Source organism: Manacus candei, unplaced genomic scaffold, assembly GCF_025592945.1.
Source record: "Manacus candei isolate 608988 ecotype Guabito, Panama unplaced genomic scaffold, ASM2559294v1 h1tg000008l, whole genome shotgun sequence".
In the NCBI taxonomy this organism is placed as follows: domain Eukaryota; kingdom Metazoa; phylum Chordata; class Aves; order Passeriformes; family Pipridae; genus Manacus; species Manacus candei.
In genome coordinates this window covers 14,178,088-14,193,048 of record NW_026138056.1, presented here as the reverse complement: position 1 = coordinate 14,193,048, position 14,961 = coordinate 14,178,088, and the positions used below count along the sequence as shown (strand labels likewise).

General features: G+C 42.8%; 1 protein-coding gene across 4 annotated transcripts in view; it reads left to right on the top strand.

Annotated features, from left to right (window-relative positions):
- The first annotated feature begins 1,812 nt into the window (after positions 1 to 1,812).
- The window catches only part of B4GALT6 (beta-1,4-galactosyltransferase 6), a 44,606-nt gene continuing 31,457 nt past the window's right edge, over positions 1,813 to 14,961 (top strand). Inside the window, exons 1-2 of one of the 4 annotated variants that reach the window (XM_051775447.1) lie at positions 2,279 to 2,372; positions 14,789 to 14,842. Coding sequence is in view for 3 of the 4 variants with exons in the window: in XM_051775443.1 (XP_051631403.1) it covers positions 2,258 to 2,372 (115 nt within the window). In the remaining variant the exon portion in view is untranslated. Of the gene's footprint in view, positions 2,373 to 14,788; positions 14,843 to 14,961 lie in introns of all 4 variants that reach the window. The other 3 variants (XM_051775443.1, XM_051775457.1, XM_051775439.1) reach the window with 3 other exon arrangements.

Genomic DNA, 14,961 nt, shown 5'->3' with positions numbered 1-14,961 from the left:
GTGCTGGGTGAACAAAATAATTTGTCTCTGTTATTACTGAAAAAAGATGAAGAGCATGTAGTGACAGGACAAGGGGGAATGGCTTCAAACTGAAAGGGACTAGGTTTAGATTAGATATTAGAAAAAAAAGTATTTAATGTGAGGATGGTGAGAACTGGAACAGGTTGCCCTGAGGAGTTGTGGATTCCCCATTTGTGGCAGTGTTCAAGACCAGGTTGGATGGAGTTCTGAGCAACCTGCTCTAGTGGAGGTGTCTCTGCCTATGGCAGAGGGAACTAGGTTTAAGGTCCCTTCCGACCCAAAACATTCTATGATTCTATGATGATTACTGAAACAAGATAAAGGTATTACTAAATCTATTGGATAAAAAACATAGTGCAAGACTGCAATAAAATTGTATTGGGGGAAGGGGGGCAATTCTACATCTCCTTTCTCTTTATCCTATACGTGACTAAACTCCACACACACTAACAACACAGACCTGGATTCTTACACAACTGGATCCTGCTACCATCTCAAGTGTGCTCAGGCATGCCCTGGCCTGCTGCCAACCCCTTGGCACACATCTTCCTATCTGTGACACCATTTAGAGGAGGAATAGAATGATAGCTCACTTGACCCTATTACCCAGCAACTTGTGGCAGCCAAAGCAAGAAAGAACAGTGAGTCGATGTGGAGCTTATGTTGCCAACTTTTTAAAAATACGTTTTTTGAGCAACGCGCTTGGGAGCAAACTGGTAATGGAGTGTGTAGATCATCACACTTGAATTTGGCAAGTCTGAAAGCACAAGTGTAGCCAAACCTTCAGGCAACACTTCCTGATCTGCTCTATGGAGAACTGTTGGGTCACAGAATCACAAAATTGTTAGGTTTGGAAGGGACCTCTGGAGATCATCCAGTCCAACCCCCCGCCAAGGCAGGGTCACCCAGAGCAAGTGTCACAGGGATGTGTTCATGTGAGTTTTAAATGTCTCCAGAGAGGAAGACTTCATGACCTCCTTGGACAGCCTGTTCCAGTGCTCTGCCACTCTAAAGGTAAAGAATATCTTCCGCATCTTGAGGTGGAACTTCTTGTGTTTATGGCCATCGCTCCTCGTCCTGGGCACCACTGAAGAGTCTGGCACCATCCCCTTGGCACCCGCCTTTGAGATATTTGCAGGTATTGAGGAGATCCCCTCTCAGTTTTCTCTAAACAGGCCCAGCTGCCTCGTAAGAGAGATGCTGCCAGCCCCGACTCCTGTTTCCAACTGCTCTGCACTAAAACCAGTGGGAAGCACGACGAGATCCGCCCATTCCCTCTCTCGGTACAGAGACAGCGCCGGCTGGGGAGAGGAGGGGAAGGACAGGCACCAGCGCTGGAAAGCGGGCACGGGCGGGGCGGGGCAGGGAGCCGGTCCTGCCCCGCCATGTCCCGCTAAAGGCGGAGGTGGTGGGCGCGGGAAAATATCCCTGCCCGACGGCGGAGCACGCCAGGATCCCCTGGATCGCGGGTTGGGATGCGGGGCCCGCGTGAGCCGCTTCGCCCCACTCCCCCCGCACACCGCCGGTACCAGCGCTCGCGCGCGCACCAGCCAATCGGCGGCGGCGGGCTCGCTTCCCCCTGCCCTCCCATTGGTGCGCGGTGCAAGGGGCGGGGCTGGCGCGCGCCCGCCGCAGTCCCGCAGTGCCGCCGCCGCCGCGCCGGGGCTTGCGCGCGCGCGCGCCACAACCGCCGCAGCGGCCGCGGGGCTCGGCGGGGCGGCTCCGCCCGGGGCGGCGGCGGGAGCGGGAGGGAGCGCCCGGGCCGGGCCGGGCCGGGCCGGGCTGGGCTTGGCGCGGAGGTGACTGCTCACCCGCAGCGGGGATGCTGCTGCTGCTGCTGCCGCCGCCGCTGCTACAGCCGCCGCCGCCGCCGCCAGTGAGGGGACAGCAGGCGGGAGAGAGGGCGGCCGCGGCGCCCGGCGGCATGTGAGCAGCGGCGGGAGCGTCCCCCGAGCCCCGCGGCAGCACTAGGGGGGCCCGTCCCCGCGGCGGCGGTTCAGCGCGGGCATCCCCGCTCCAGCCGCCCGCGAGGGGAACAAGGAGCGGCCACAAAGCGCCGCCGCCCGCCCGCCTCCGCCCGACCCGCCCGCTCCCGGCGAGGGAGGGGGCGAGCGGAGCCCCCTCGTCACCTTCTCGCCGCCCGATCTATGGGAGAAGCGGGCCGTCTCCCTCTAGGAAGCGCTGCCGCGGCTCGCCGGGACTGAGCGGAGCGGCCGGCGGCCGGCGCGGCGGGAGGATGCCACTGCTGCGGAAGGCGCTGCGCGTCTCCAACCGCTCCATGCTCGCCTTCATCTTCTTCTTCTCCTTTTCCTCATCCTGCCTCTACTTCATCTACGTGGCCCCCGGGATCGGTGAGTCGGGGGCCGCCCCCCGGGGAGCGGGGGTGAGGGCGGCGGTGGGTGTCAGGCTGTCACGGCGACCGGGAGGGCACGGACGGCGCCGGGCGAGGGGCGGCTCAGAGGTCGCAGCGCGATCCCGCCCGCCCGGGGAGCATCGGGGCGGCGGTAGCGTGCGCTTATCCCGCATCTTTGTTCTGCTGGTTTCAAACGCTCTAGAAGGTTCATGTGCCATCGCGAGGTAGGTGGGTGCTGCCCTTGCCTCGCAGGCTGGGAAAGTGAGGCACAAAAGCAGCTCACCGCTTCACCGTGTTATAACGGCAGGAACAAGGAAAGAACTGCCGAACTGCTGGACTCACTTGGATGTATTCATCTTTCGAGTTGTTAGTAACTGCGTTAATAATAAAGCACGTGTGAACAAAAATTAAGAACCAGTTTGAAAGTTTGTTGTTTACTTCCGTCAGTGGGATCTCTCTTCACAGGTTTTACAGTTTGTTAACTTCCACTTCTGGAGGAACCACCTCAGAGGGGAGAGGGAAGACAAACAGTTGATTTAGGAGAATCTTCATAAAATAACTGTGCAAGTTTGTGTCAGACAAAAAATGTGCTGTTTTCCTTAGTTTGCTCTTCTGCTGTTACTGGGAGACTGTCAGGCTTTTTTTCACTGGATGATCCTTTCGAAACTGGTTAGGATTACCCCAGAGCTAAGGCCAGTGTTACCCTGTATGGTGCTCTGTGAGTTTTCACTATGTTGGGTGTCTGTTGACTAGGCAATGTTTTTTTTTTTCCGAGGAACGTTTCCACTTTCTTCTGCCTGTTTCCTTGCTTTTCAGGTGCTACCTAAATAGCTGTAAAATCATCTCTCTTTATCTTCAGTGCTTGAAGCGCCTCTCTGCAGTCATTACTGTGAAATGTCCACATTCGACCACTGAATCTGCGGGAATTGTTTCCTGTTGACTGCGACTTTATGCTATTTGGCTCCCTCTTGTTCACTATCTTATGTTTAGCTTGTAAATGCTTTCAAGGTGCAATTGCTTCTCCTGTACTTACATAGTTCTCCTGTAGTTCTGTAATTCTCCCACACTTATATACTTCATACAATATTGACAAGCCTGTCATTTATTATTCCAGTTCAAATAAATATAAAAGTAATTAGGGAATATATCATGGGTTGGAGTTCTGAACTTTCTTATCTGTCAGTGTTTCCTTGCTGAAAGGGGTGTGATGTAGTCTTGCAAGTGAGAATGATGCTGCTAGGGTCCATTTAGAAATCTTAGGTCTTTGAGACACTGCTGCAATACATATATGTGTATATATATATGTAAAGTAGACTTCAATTACAAGTAGTTGGTGTACGATTTAAATAGCAGAGTACACATCTTTCTAAGTGAAACTATTAACATCTTACATAATGTGCACAGCTGGAGTTTTACTTTGTTATTTGAATACTTCTTTTCAGTGGGTATCTTTTTAGGAAGCACATCTTCTCACTAAACAAGGCTTATGTAGTATCTTGTACAGAATCAGAGCCTTTAGTGGGGTGAGACTTTTCATTCCCGACTTTATCTTGCTGCTCAGCTGTTGAAAATTACATATGTTTCCTTTTTATTAGGAATAAAATGAAAGCAATAGTATGTACCATAAGTCTTCTTGGGGTAAGTTACGTCTGATCAGCCTTGAGGAAAAACAAATCGTACTGAAACTGGTCTCTCTTCCTATCTCAGACATATATACTGTAATTGTCTCTTTCAAACTGTTGTTTAACAATACAAAAATTTGGGGTAGTTCCGTAAATTTGTGAGATTACATCTCTTTCTGGCTACTGATTAATTCTGTGCTGCCCTACCTGTATGCAATTGTGTTCTGAATGCTTCCAGCTTAAATCAAAACCCTGCAATATTGATATTCTTTGTCTGTGGCACTTCTTGATCCACTTTGAAATGGTACCAAGCTGTGCTGGCTTGGGGGTCCTGGGGGAAGGAGTATAGAAAATGGTAAAGGAAAGGGCAAGGAAAGTATTTACACTGGTCCATCAGCCTATCAGCTTCCAGATGTGATGCTGATTTCCCGGGAATTTGCTCCTGAAAATGTTACTGGGTGGAATGGAGAGAAAGAAGGTCAGATGTTATCTAAAAACCAGCAAGCATCCTGGCATATTCATGGAAAATGTAAGAGTGGAAGATTTTCAAAAAACCTAGGAACACCCAGGTTTATAGGCAGATGATTCATCTAATAATCCTATGCTGTATGCTCATGCCATTTGCATATTGTGATAGAATAGAATGTTTCACTCTACTTGCTCCTTTTCACTGAATGTAATGAAACAGATGTTTCTAAGTTAAGGCTGATTTTGTGTGTGTGTGGAGAGGAAGAGGGCTTAAGATTACTTATGGAAGCTCAGCCACTTTACCTGTGAGCAGCTTTTCATGAAATATATTCTGCAACTAAGTCATAAATGATTGGGATCTGCCATAATTTATGCGTACAGATATGTTTTAGTTCATCAGAACACTTTCATCCTCAACAAACTATAAGCCACAGTGTCAGAGAGGATAGAAATTCTAATTGTGTTGTAGGGAACTGGAGCTGTTCCCTGGCTACTTTCTCTTCCTGATGGTCAGAGGAATTGAAAAGGAGGGAGAAGTTCACTCCCAAATGCTTTATGGAGCAGCAGTGTGATGGAAGGTGGGAGGGGAAAAATAAGTGGATTATGTAGCAGAATGGTTTCCTGAGATGTCAAAGGGGATTGAAAATTTGAATTCTTATGGTCTGCTAGGGTGGGATTCCCTCTTAGCAAGCAATTCATAGCTTATCAAAGGAAGGTGTCTGCACTGAGAGAATTCTCAAAGAGGTCAGTATCACATTCCCTCTGCCCTTCATGCTATTTAGAAACTAGAGTTACTGCATTTTTGTAGCAAAACTGCAGTTTTTTGGCAAATACGGTTTGGGTCAACTTGAAATATTGACAATTTGTTTAGGGGGAAAAAATCTTAATTACTTATTATAGGGTATTTAGTTATTTCTGTCTAATATTTTATAGATTTATTCGCACAAAAATTACAGATATTACAGTAACATCATTGCAAGCTTTTTTTTTTTTTTTCCTCTCAGGGTGTTAGTTCTTTGGGAAAGAGAAGCTTTTATTATCCCATGTATTTCAGAATATGAGGAAAGGAAAAGCATTTGCATTTCATGTTTTCAGGCACAGTTCTGTGTTTTGAGACTAAGACATATAATATTCCACATAATATAAAAATATGGGGTTTAAATGATTGAGGAAAATTCATACATAATGTTGGGATTGTTCATGTGCCTCCTTCCCCCTCTTCTGTAAGCACAGACGATTGGATGAGGTAGAGATGGCTGCAACCCTACATCAGCAGCACCCTGATGGCCTTTTGATAGTCAGAGGAGCTCGAACATGAGAGTAGAATGAAACATTGAAATGTTTAAAATTTAAAAATCTCATGTAAATGTTTAATGATACTTCTGTGTGATAGTCTCAATAAAAGCAGATAACAGGTACTGCTTCTCCAGAAAGACCACTTCATCTGGTGCTCTTTCTCTGGTACGTGAAATGAAAGGATAGAAACTGAAGTTTCTGATTTTGAATTAGTTAATAAAGATAGACTGTGATTCTGAAACTTCACTGGAAGTTACAAATATCCATGTAGTAAAGACTGAAGAAGGTGGCTGAGAGCAAGAATATTTGGCACCAGTACATTCTCTTTCATTATTGTAGATAACAGTAGTGATAAAATGGACTCAGATAGTCTTTGTCTGGTCCTGACAACTATCCAGAATACATAGGTATGTTCAAGTTTACGTCCTGGAAAGGATCCAAAGATGAGGAGAATAAGACAAATTAACAAGGCAATGGTGACCAAGAGAGCATTTGCTGGTCTTATTTCACTGCCAAGCCAATCTGAGTATTGTGAGAGATATTTTTTTCCCCCCCTGCTTTTCCAATTTGCTATTCAGCATCATAACTGAAATGACATTGGACAACATAACTGATCTCAGAAAATGATCACTTATTCATCTCTGGGGTTTTCCTTTCTGTCTGATTCCAGCGGAGAACCTTTACCAGACTGGGTGGAAGAGTACCTTAGAGCTCTCAATATTGTAGTCAACTGCAGTCTAGTTTTTCACTCAGAGGGTGGTTGAGCACTGGAACAGACTTCCACAGGGAAGTGGTCACAGCGCCAAGCCTTTCTGAGTTCAAGAAAGTTTGGACAACGCTCTCAGGCACGTGGTGTGATCCTTGGGGTGTCCTGCATGGTGCCAGGAGTAGGACTCAGTGATCCTGATGGGTCTCTTCCAAATCAGCACATTCTGTGATTCTAACTTGTCCACCTTGGACATGATGAACTTTGTAGTTCTCATCAGAACTGGTTATGAAACAATGCAGTGATCAAGGAAGATACAGTCTGCTTTGGCGTCAGTAACTAGGAGTCCTGAATGGTAAAATGAGATTGAGGAATTAAAATCAGCTGCTGTTTTCTCTCCTATGCTCTTCTGCTTCTTTTATTAAAACTTTACTACTTCCCTGGCAATCCTAACCGAAGGGCAGCTGTGCAGGCTAGTTGGAACTTTGAAGCATCTCCATTGGTTTTAGCTTACAACTTTACATAAATCTATTTCCTACTCTGTTATTAGGAAGTAGTTTTCCTAATAGGAAAGGATGATCTCACTCCTTTTTGAACTTGTGCAAAAATGGAGGAGAGTGCTGCAGGTGCTCTCAGCAAGATAAATTTTTAGCAGGGCTTCCATGTGCTGTGCCTGTAAATGTGGGCACAGCCTTTGTGATGATATGCTTTGTTCGTGTCAGCTATGGTTGTTGTGGTATTACCAAAGACTTGCTGTGTGTTTATAGAAAAATTTAGTTTGGAAGGGACCCCTAGAAGTCACCTGATCCAGTCTCTTGCTGAAAGCAGATCCTACTGGATCGTATTGCTCAGAGCTATGTCTAGATGAGTTTTGAATAAATCCAGGGATGCAGATTCTGCTGTCTCTCTGGGAAACCTCTTCCAGTGTTTGACAACTGTGAGAAGATTGTAATATGCAATTAAAATATTCCATCTTGCACCTTGTGTTCATTGCCTTGTGTCTTTTCACAGTGTACCTTTAAGTGTTCAATTTAGCCTTCTATATACAGTTCTGCTGTATAGCTGAAGACAGCAAAAAATTCATCCCCCTCTTAGCCATTTCTACTGAAGACTGAACAAACTCATTTCTTATACTTTGTGCTTGTACAAAATATGCTTAATTTTGAAAGGTTTCCTCTGGGCTCACTTTGGAATATTAATGTCTGTCTCTTACTCAGGTGACCAAACTGGACATAGTACCCCAAATACGGTTTCACAAGCTGCTAAATAGAGGAGAGTAGTTGCTCCTATAGGTCTGCTGGTTGTTAATACAGGACAGGATACTGTTGACTGTGTTTGCCACAGTGATACACAGATGGCAATACCTTGTCTGAGGGTTTTGTGATAGAACCTGTGTATGGGTTTACTACAGCTCAAGGGCTGCACTGAAATAGGAATAATACAACTAACCTCTTTAAAACAAAACAAATCATTGGTTACTCTCCTTCTCTGATGCTGTGTGGAGATACCTGATAAAAAGCTGATGAGTTTTGCAGGATGTTGTAGATGTTCATGTTTGTATTTTTTTTTTCGCTATTGCCTTCTTTTATTCCTCTCTAGGGAATTGTTCTCATGGCTCTCTTCCAAGTTTTTTGAGTGAATGAAACTTGTCTGTTGCATTGTTTCATAATTTCTGCAGGGAAATGTCTTTACTACAGCCTGGTTGTTGTTTGGGAGCTATTTTCAGCTATATTCCATTATTGAAGTTCACCTGTTATTAAAGGCTTCATTTGGAGGTAGGAGTACTTTCATTAGTTGCAGAGGTCTTTTTCTTGCTTGCATTGCAGTTTTTCACTTCAGTTCCACAAATTTTAATCAAATCCTTTAACTGAAAAATTTTAGTCAACTTTCTCATTAATCTCTTGCGCAAAGAAGAGAATGAGATTTAAACATTCTCTGCTTGATCTCTGATTTCCAGTGATCAGATGTTCTTCAGCATTCTGCCTAACAGCTTGAGCTCATTATGAACTCAGGCAGGTAAGTTTTCTGCCTTATTCTGGGAAGTGCAAAGATTTTTCAATTATATTGGCCCAGCACAGTCATTCCTAGCACCTCACTGGCTTTCACTTTACACATTAGCTTTGAGTAAACACGCATGTTTCTTTCTGAATCAGTTGTTTTGCATCTTTATCCAATAGTTTTCCTGAAGTCCTTAGGTATTAATAGTTATTAGTCAGGGAACTTGCCTACATAAGATTTCAATGGGTACTCATATTGTGATGTTATTCTTAGACAGAAAAGGGTAAAAAACCAAGCACTTAGGATGTGCGGCTAACTTCCTAAGGACAAAATAATTACAAGACCCCATGTGAAATGAGTTTTCACTTAAGCCAGCCAGTTACTTGAATGTGTTCTTTTCATGGCTTGAGAAGAAGAGATTGTATTCCCTGGGAGCATTTATTTGAACTGTGATGCTTTACTGACATGGCCAAAGCTTTAACCATTTCCATACCTGTCTGTGGTGAAAGATAGCTTATCTACTGGCTTTTTGTTAATAAGACTGTTTCTGCAAGTGACTCTCTCTGCTTGCTTTTCTACAGCTCTTAGTCTGTTTCAGGTAATCTTTTGTATTCAAATTATGCAATTATGTTATGGGAAACATCGTGCAATTATTATGCATTGTGTGGGATCCAGTGTTAGATTCTTGGGAACACAGTGTAGAGGTTGGTTTCAGGACTTTAAGATATAAGAGAAGCTTTTTTTGCAAGGTATCGCCAATGGTCAGTTCACTTTCTTAGATTTGCAGTTGTCCTTCTTTACCTTCTGTTCATTGTGCATTTATTGAACTATTTTATGGCTTGCTGTATAATCAAGTAGTATCCTGAGAGGGTAGAATAGTATCAAAAGTGTTAGAAATTATATTGAACATTATATCCTTTATCATGCTTAAAAATATTGTTAGGGAAAGAAATTTGAGATTCCCTTTTCTACTGTCTCCAATAAACAGTGAACTGACATTTATTTAATTCCTCAGACTTGCAGTCTGAGGAATGGACTCATCCATTTGGCATATATGCTTTGTGGCAGTGAATATACAGGGATTGTCTGAAGTATTAAAAAAACAATGCAGTCTCACATCCCTGTGAAAGAAGTTTGAATTTATTGTTAATTTATAAATAGTGCAAAACTGCTATTAAATATTCAACAACAAATCAGGTAAAATTATATTTTAAGGCATAATTTTTTTTTGCTTTTTTCCTGGTTGTTGCATCTGCTTTAAAAACAGCTTCTGATTAACAACAAATGTGTAAAAATAAATAAAATCCCAAGGAAGTTGAACACTTACTGTAGTATTTATTGATGTTCATGGTAAATTTCAGTTTGTGAATAGGAACTAGTTAACAGCAGTCTTACATTACTTTAGGTATCATCCTTCACTGGTAAATTGTTTAGTGAATCAATTTTACAGACTAAGGTCACTATCCAGTAGTGGAAAATATTTCTAGATCCTAGATGTTTTAGAAGCAAAGCTTCTGTCGAGCTCTATTTACTGTATATTTAGATTAATTGTAGAACTTAATCTTTAACACTTTTGTGATAATTTGCTATGCATAAACTCTGCCAATAATTTATTTATATCTCTAGTATTGCTGAGAATAATATCATATAACCTTGAGATGAGAACATATCCATGTGGGATGTGGTCTAGAAATGCTCCCATGGGATGATTCCCCATTTACAATTACTAGTGGAGAACTTTCTGTTAACTCCTTTGAATCCAATTTTTATGCATTATGTTGAATGTGCTTTTCAGAAGTCCTGTAAAACAGGTGTTGACTAGCAGATGGGTAACTTTAGGGTCAATGGTCATTTGGAAAGACCTATTTTCTGTAAAGCCATGTTTCTCGCATTTGAATTTTGCAGCATCCACAGATTTTCTATGAAGTATCTCCTATCTGAGCTTTCCAGCAATTTTTTCCCCCTGGAAAGATCAGTGTATAATTCTCAGATGGTCGATCATCTTCTTACTTTTTAAGGTTGTGGGTTGTTAACTTTTTGCTTATTGCTTTGATAGCATTCTTCAGATAAGGCTTTTTCCATGTTTGTTTTTGGGTTTATTGGTTTGAGGGTTTTGTTTTGGTTTGGTTTTGTTTTTATTTTTAGGATAAAAGCTGCATTTTAAAATCAAATCTGATCTCCAAGTTTGTTCATCTTTTGTTTAGCATTTAAGAAATCATCGTTTGTAATCTAATTAATACTTTTCTATGTTGCTAAAGTATTCAGTTCTAACTTCCTGCTGTTGTTCAGAACGTCAGTCATTGATCCATTTTCAACTTCACTTGTTCTGTTGTATACTTTACTATGTTGGTTGCTTCGAAGTGTGTGGCATATTTTTTTGGCTTTGCTTTGGTGTATGTGTACAGCATGACAAATTGCTAAGTATTTATGTAAAACTGACTCTTGTGTTTTTTCTGTGAAGCTGAGGGATTATAAACTAATGCAGTGTTGCGAGAAGTGCTTTAATTTTTGGTGTACTGTTTGGAAGGAACTTGATTCCTTGAGAGAGAGTGATCTGTGAATGAGACCTTTTTCTTTAAAAAAATAGTGTAAATAGTCTTCGGGTAAATATTTTAATAACAGAAAGCTACCTGATGTAAAACACTGAACCATTTTAACAGTTATTTTTATACTTCAAGAATTAATACATTGCTGCCACCCCCTGCCCCAGTGGTCTTGTTTTCACTCTAGCACTTAAAACTATTAATAACTAGTGAACTATAAAGAATTAAGACAAAAAATGAGCCGTCTGATATTTTTAATATGTCCTCTGAAATACAGGATGATCCTTTTAATGCCCTAATGTGCTTTATCAGAATGAGTTTTAAATAATGACCTAAAACCAAGACTTTTGATGACTGATGTGTGGCTGTGTGCTTATGATTGCTGATACAGGTCTGGATCAATTGATAGTAAAATTTCATCTGAATTAGGTATGAGCTCATGCTTACACTGTAGTTGCTTTAAGTGGAACATTGAGTATAGTATTGATTCCAAGGTGTTCTATATGGGTATGTTGTTCATTTTTCACTGCACTGCCCATTCGATTACCTTGTAAACTGTGTCTGTATTCTATGTTTCTTGAGTCAGAAATTATCTTTCTTACTGCAGATCATATACAGTAAAATAAGGAAGATATAAATAAAACTGGTTCTACGTGGTTACATTGTTAAATGTTTTCTTTAGTTACATGTGAAATTTTGCCTTCGTGGTTTGTGCTTGGCCTTGCACTATGACAGTGATGGTTGGTACAGATGCAGGAAGACAATAGTAGAAGCGAAATCACAGAATAATTGAGTTGGAAGGGACCTCTGGAGGCCACCTGGTCCAGCCTTTCTGCTCAGGCAGGGTCACCTGGAGCCAGTTTACCAGGACCACGTCCAGACAGCTTTAGAATATTTCCGTGGATATTCTCCACAACTACTTCAAGCAAGCTGTGCCAGTGCTCCATCCCCCTCATGGTACAGGACAGTTTCCTGGTGTTCAAATGGAACCTCTGGTGTTTCAGTCTGTGTCCATTGCCTCTGGTCCTGACTGAAAAGAGCCCGACTCTGTCCCTCTTTGCACCTTCCCTTCATATACATTGTATACATGCTCACGCACCCATTAATATGATCCCCCTTAACCTTCTTTTCAGTCTGAACAGTCCCAGCTCTTGCAGCCATTCACCATAGGAGAGATGCTTCAGACCCTTTGTCTTCTTCATGGCTCATTGTTGGACACTCTCCAGTTCTCCTCTGTTCTACTGTGGAGCTCAGAATTGGACACATTACTCCAGGTGTGCCTTCACTAGTGCTGAGTGAAGGCTGGAAGGATCACCTTGTCCTGCTGGTAACATTCTTCCTAATGCATCCCAGGATGCTGTTGGCCGCCTTGGCAGCACATTGCTGGCTCACGTTCTACTTGGTGTTCGCCAGGACCTCCAAGGTCTCTTCTGCCAAGCTGCTTTCCAGCTGGGTGCCCCTGAGCATATATTGGTGCGTAGGGTTGTTCCTCCCCAAGTGCAGAAATTTGCACTGCTCCTTGTGGAACTTCATGAGTTTCCTGTCAGCACATTTCTCCTGAGGTTGCTCTGGATGGCAGCATGGCCCTCTGGCATATCAGCTACTTACCCCTTTTTTGTGTGATAAATAAACTTTCTGAGGGTGCACTCTGCCTGTCATCCAGATCACTAATGAAGATGTTACACAAGACTGAACCAAGTATTGACCCATGAGGTACACCACTGGTCACTGACCTCACCCTTTGGGCTTGGTCAGTCAGTCAGCTTTTGATCTACCTCACTGTTTGCTTGACCAGCCTGTACATCAACCAATTTTCTATGAGGATCTTATGGAATACAGTGTGAAAGGCCTTACTGAGGTCCTGGCAGGTAATGTCCACTGCTCTTTCCTTATCTACCAGGCCAGTCATTTCATCATAGAAGGTTATTAAGTTGCTAGAGCATGACTTCTCCTTGGTGAAGCCATGCTGACTATTCCTGATAATTTTCTTGTTGTTCGTGTATCTGAAGAATGGTTTCCAGGTTTAGCTGCTTCATCACCTTCCCAGGAATAAAGTGGAAGCTGATCAGCCTGTACTTCCCTGGGCCCTCCTTCTTGAAAATACGAGTAACATTTGGTTTCCTCCAGCTGTCGGGCACTTCTTCCATTCACCATGATTGATTAAAAATTGCCAAGAGTGGCTGTGCAATGACATCTGTCAGCTCCCTCAGCACATGATACATGCCATCAGGGCCCATGTTTGGTTTGCTTAAGTGTTCTCTGACCCGATTGTCTTCCACCAAGGGCAAGGGTAAAACTTCCTTGCTCCAGCCTGGTCTCTGGGACTTGGGATTCCTGAAGATTAATCTTGCTAGCAAGACTAAGACAAAGGTGACATTCAGTACTGCAGACTTTGAGCACTGAGTTCACATTTTCCTTAGTTTTCTTCTTGTCACCTATGCACTTGTAGAAACCCTTTCGTTGCCTTTGACATCCCTGGCCAGATTCAGTTCCATTTGGGCTTCAGCTTTAGCTTTCCTAACTGCATCCCTGGATGCTCAGATATTGTTTCTGTATTCCTCCTGCATTACCTGTCCTTGCTTCTACCCTCTGTACTATTTTTGTGTTTGATTTTTTTCCAGGAGGTCCTTGTTCATCCACACAAGCCTCCTGGCTTACATAGTCCTCTTGACTTTGTTCTGGACTTGTTTGAAAGGCTTAGTCACAGTTCTGTGCTTTATCAGGTTCTTAAGACCTTTGCCCTTCTGATTGTTTCCCCTGTCCCACTCCAGGGGAGTGAGCAAGCAAGTGGATGGGGGCTTACCTGTTAGCCAGATAAACCCACCACACTTCATATATGTGAATTAATATCATACTTCTATAAACCTGCTGTTCTGCAGAGATGGAAACTCAGGTGACTTTGGCTTTTGGTATCATGCTAAAAAGCAGAATATAGTGTACAGTCTCCAGAGGTTATCTCTGATATCAGTATTTGCTAAGTGGTTTATATTACAAAATAACATTATTTTAGTGTTGGAATAGGAAAATATAGAAGAGAAGAGCTGTACTTATGAGAGGGAACATACATGGGGAAAAGAAGGGGGATGATACCAATTTGAAATGTGTTAAAATTTGAAGAAAATAATTCTTTGGTAATTAGGAAATTTTTGTCCTATTTGAATGGCAAAAATCCACTTAGCCTCATCAGGCTAAGGTTGTAGTTTTCTTGTTTTCTTTTGTTTCTGTTTTAGTGGCCAGGAAGTGTTGAGACAACTTCAGGATCCTAGCAGCTGAGTAACTTTTATACACATGTAAACTCTTGTTAACCAAAACAAGTAGTCATGCTGGCAACGGGTTTGATGGAATTACATGCCATGCATAGCACCTGGGATATTCAGAGCCACTAATATTCCTTGTTTTGATAAGGAGTTTTTGAAAGTGAGAACCCCCCCTCAATTCTTTAAAAAAACCCCTATTATTGTAGGGCTTGCAAATAATATTCCTTGACAGATTATGTTGGTGTTTGTATCTCTTTAGGTGTCAGTAGGATTGTTTGCTACTGTGGTGGAATTAATCAATATATTTTCCTCTGGAAATGTCAGAGTCCTTTATATGCAGTACTCTAGAGCTCTGGTTTCTGTGTTGGGCTGTAGAAGTTATCAGTTGATCTCTCATGCCACTGGTGCTGAGTCATCTGATGAAGTGGAGTTCCTGAGATAATATTCTAACTTTTTTTTTTTCCCTCTGGTATGTTTAGTTCTTTCCTCCAAAGACTCTGAGCACTTTTTTTTTGTTTTGTTAGGGTGATTACTAATTACAGCAAGCCAAGTATCCCTCTGGCAACTGAGAGCTTAAAGTGAAGTGACAGATGATCCCTTTGACCCTCTTTGCTACCCAGCGTAAAAACTGTTCCGTAAAGGAAATTTGTCCCTCCCTTTGCAATAGTTTCTGAGCTCTGTGAGTCCTGGATAGACA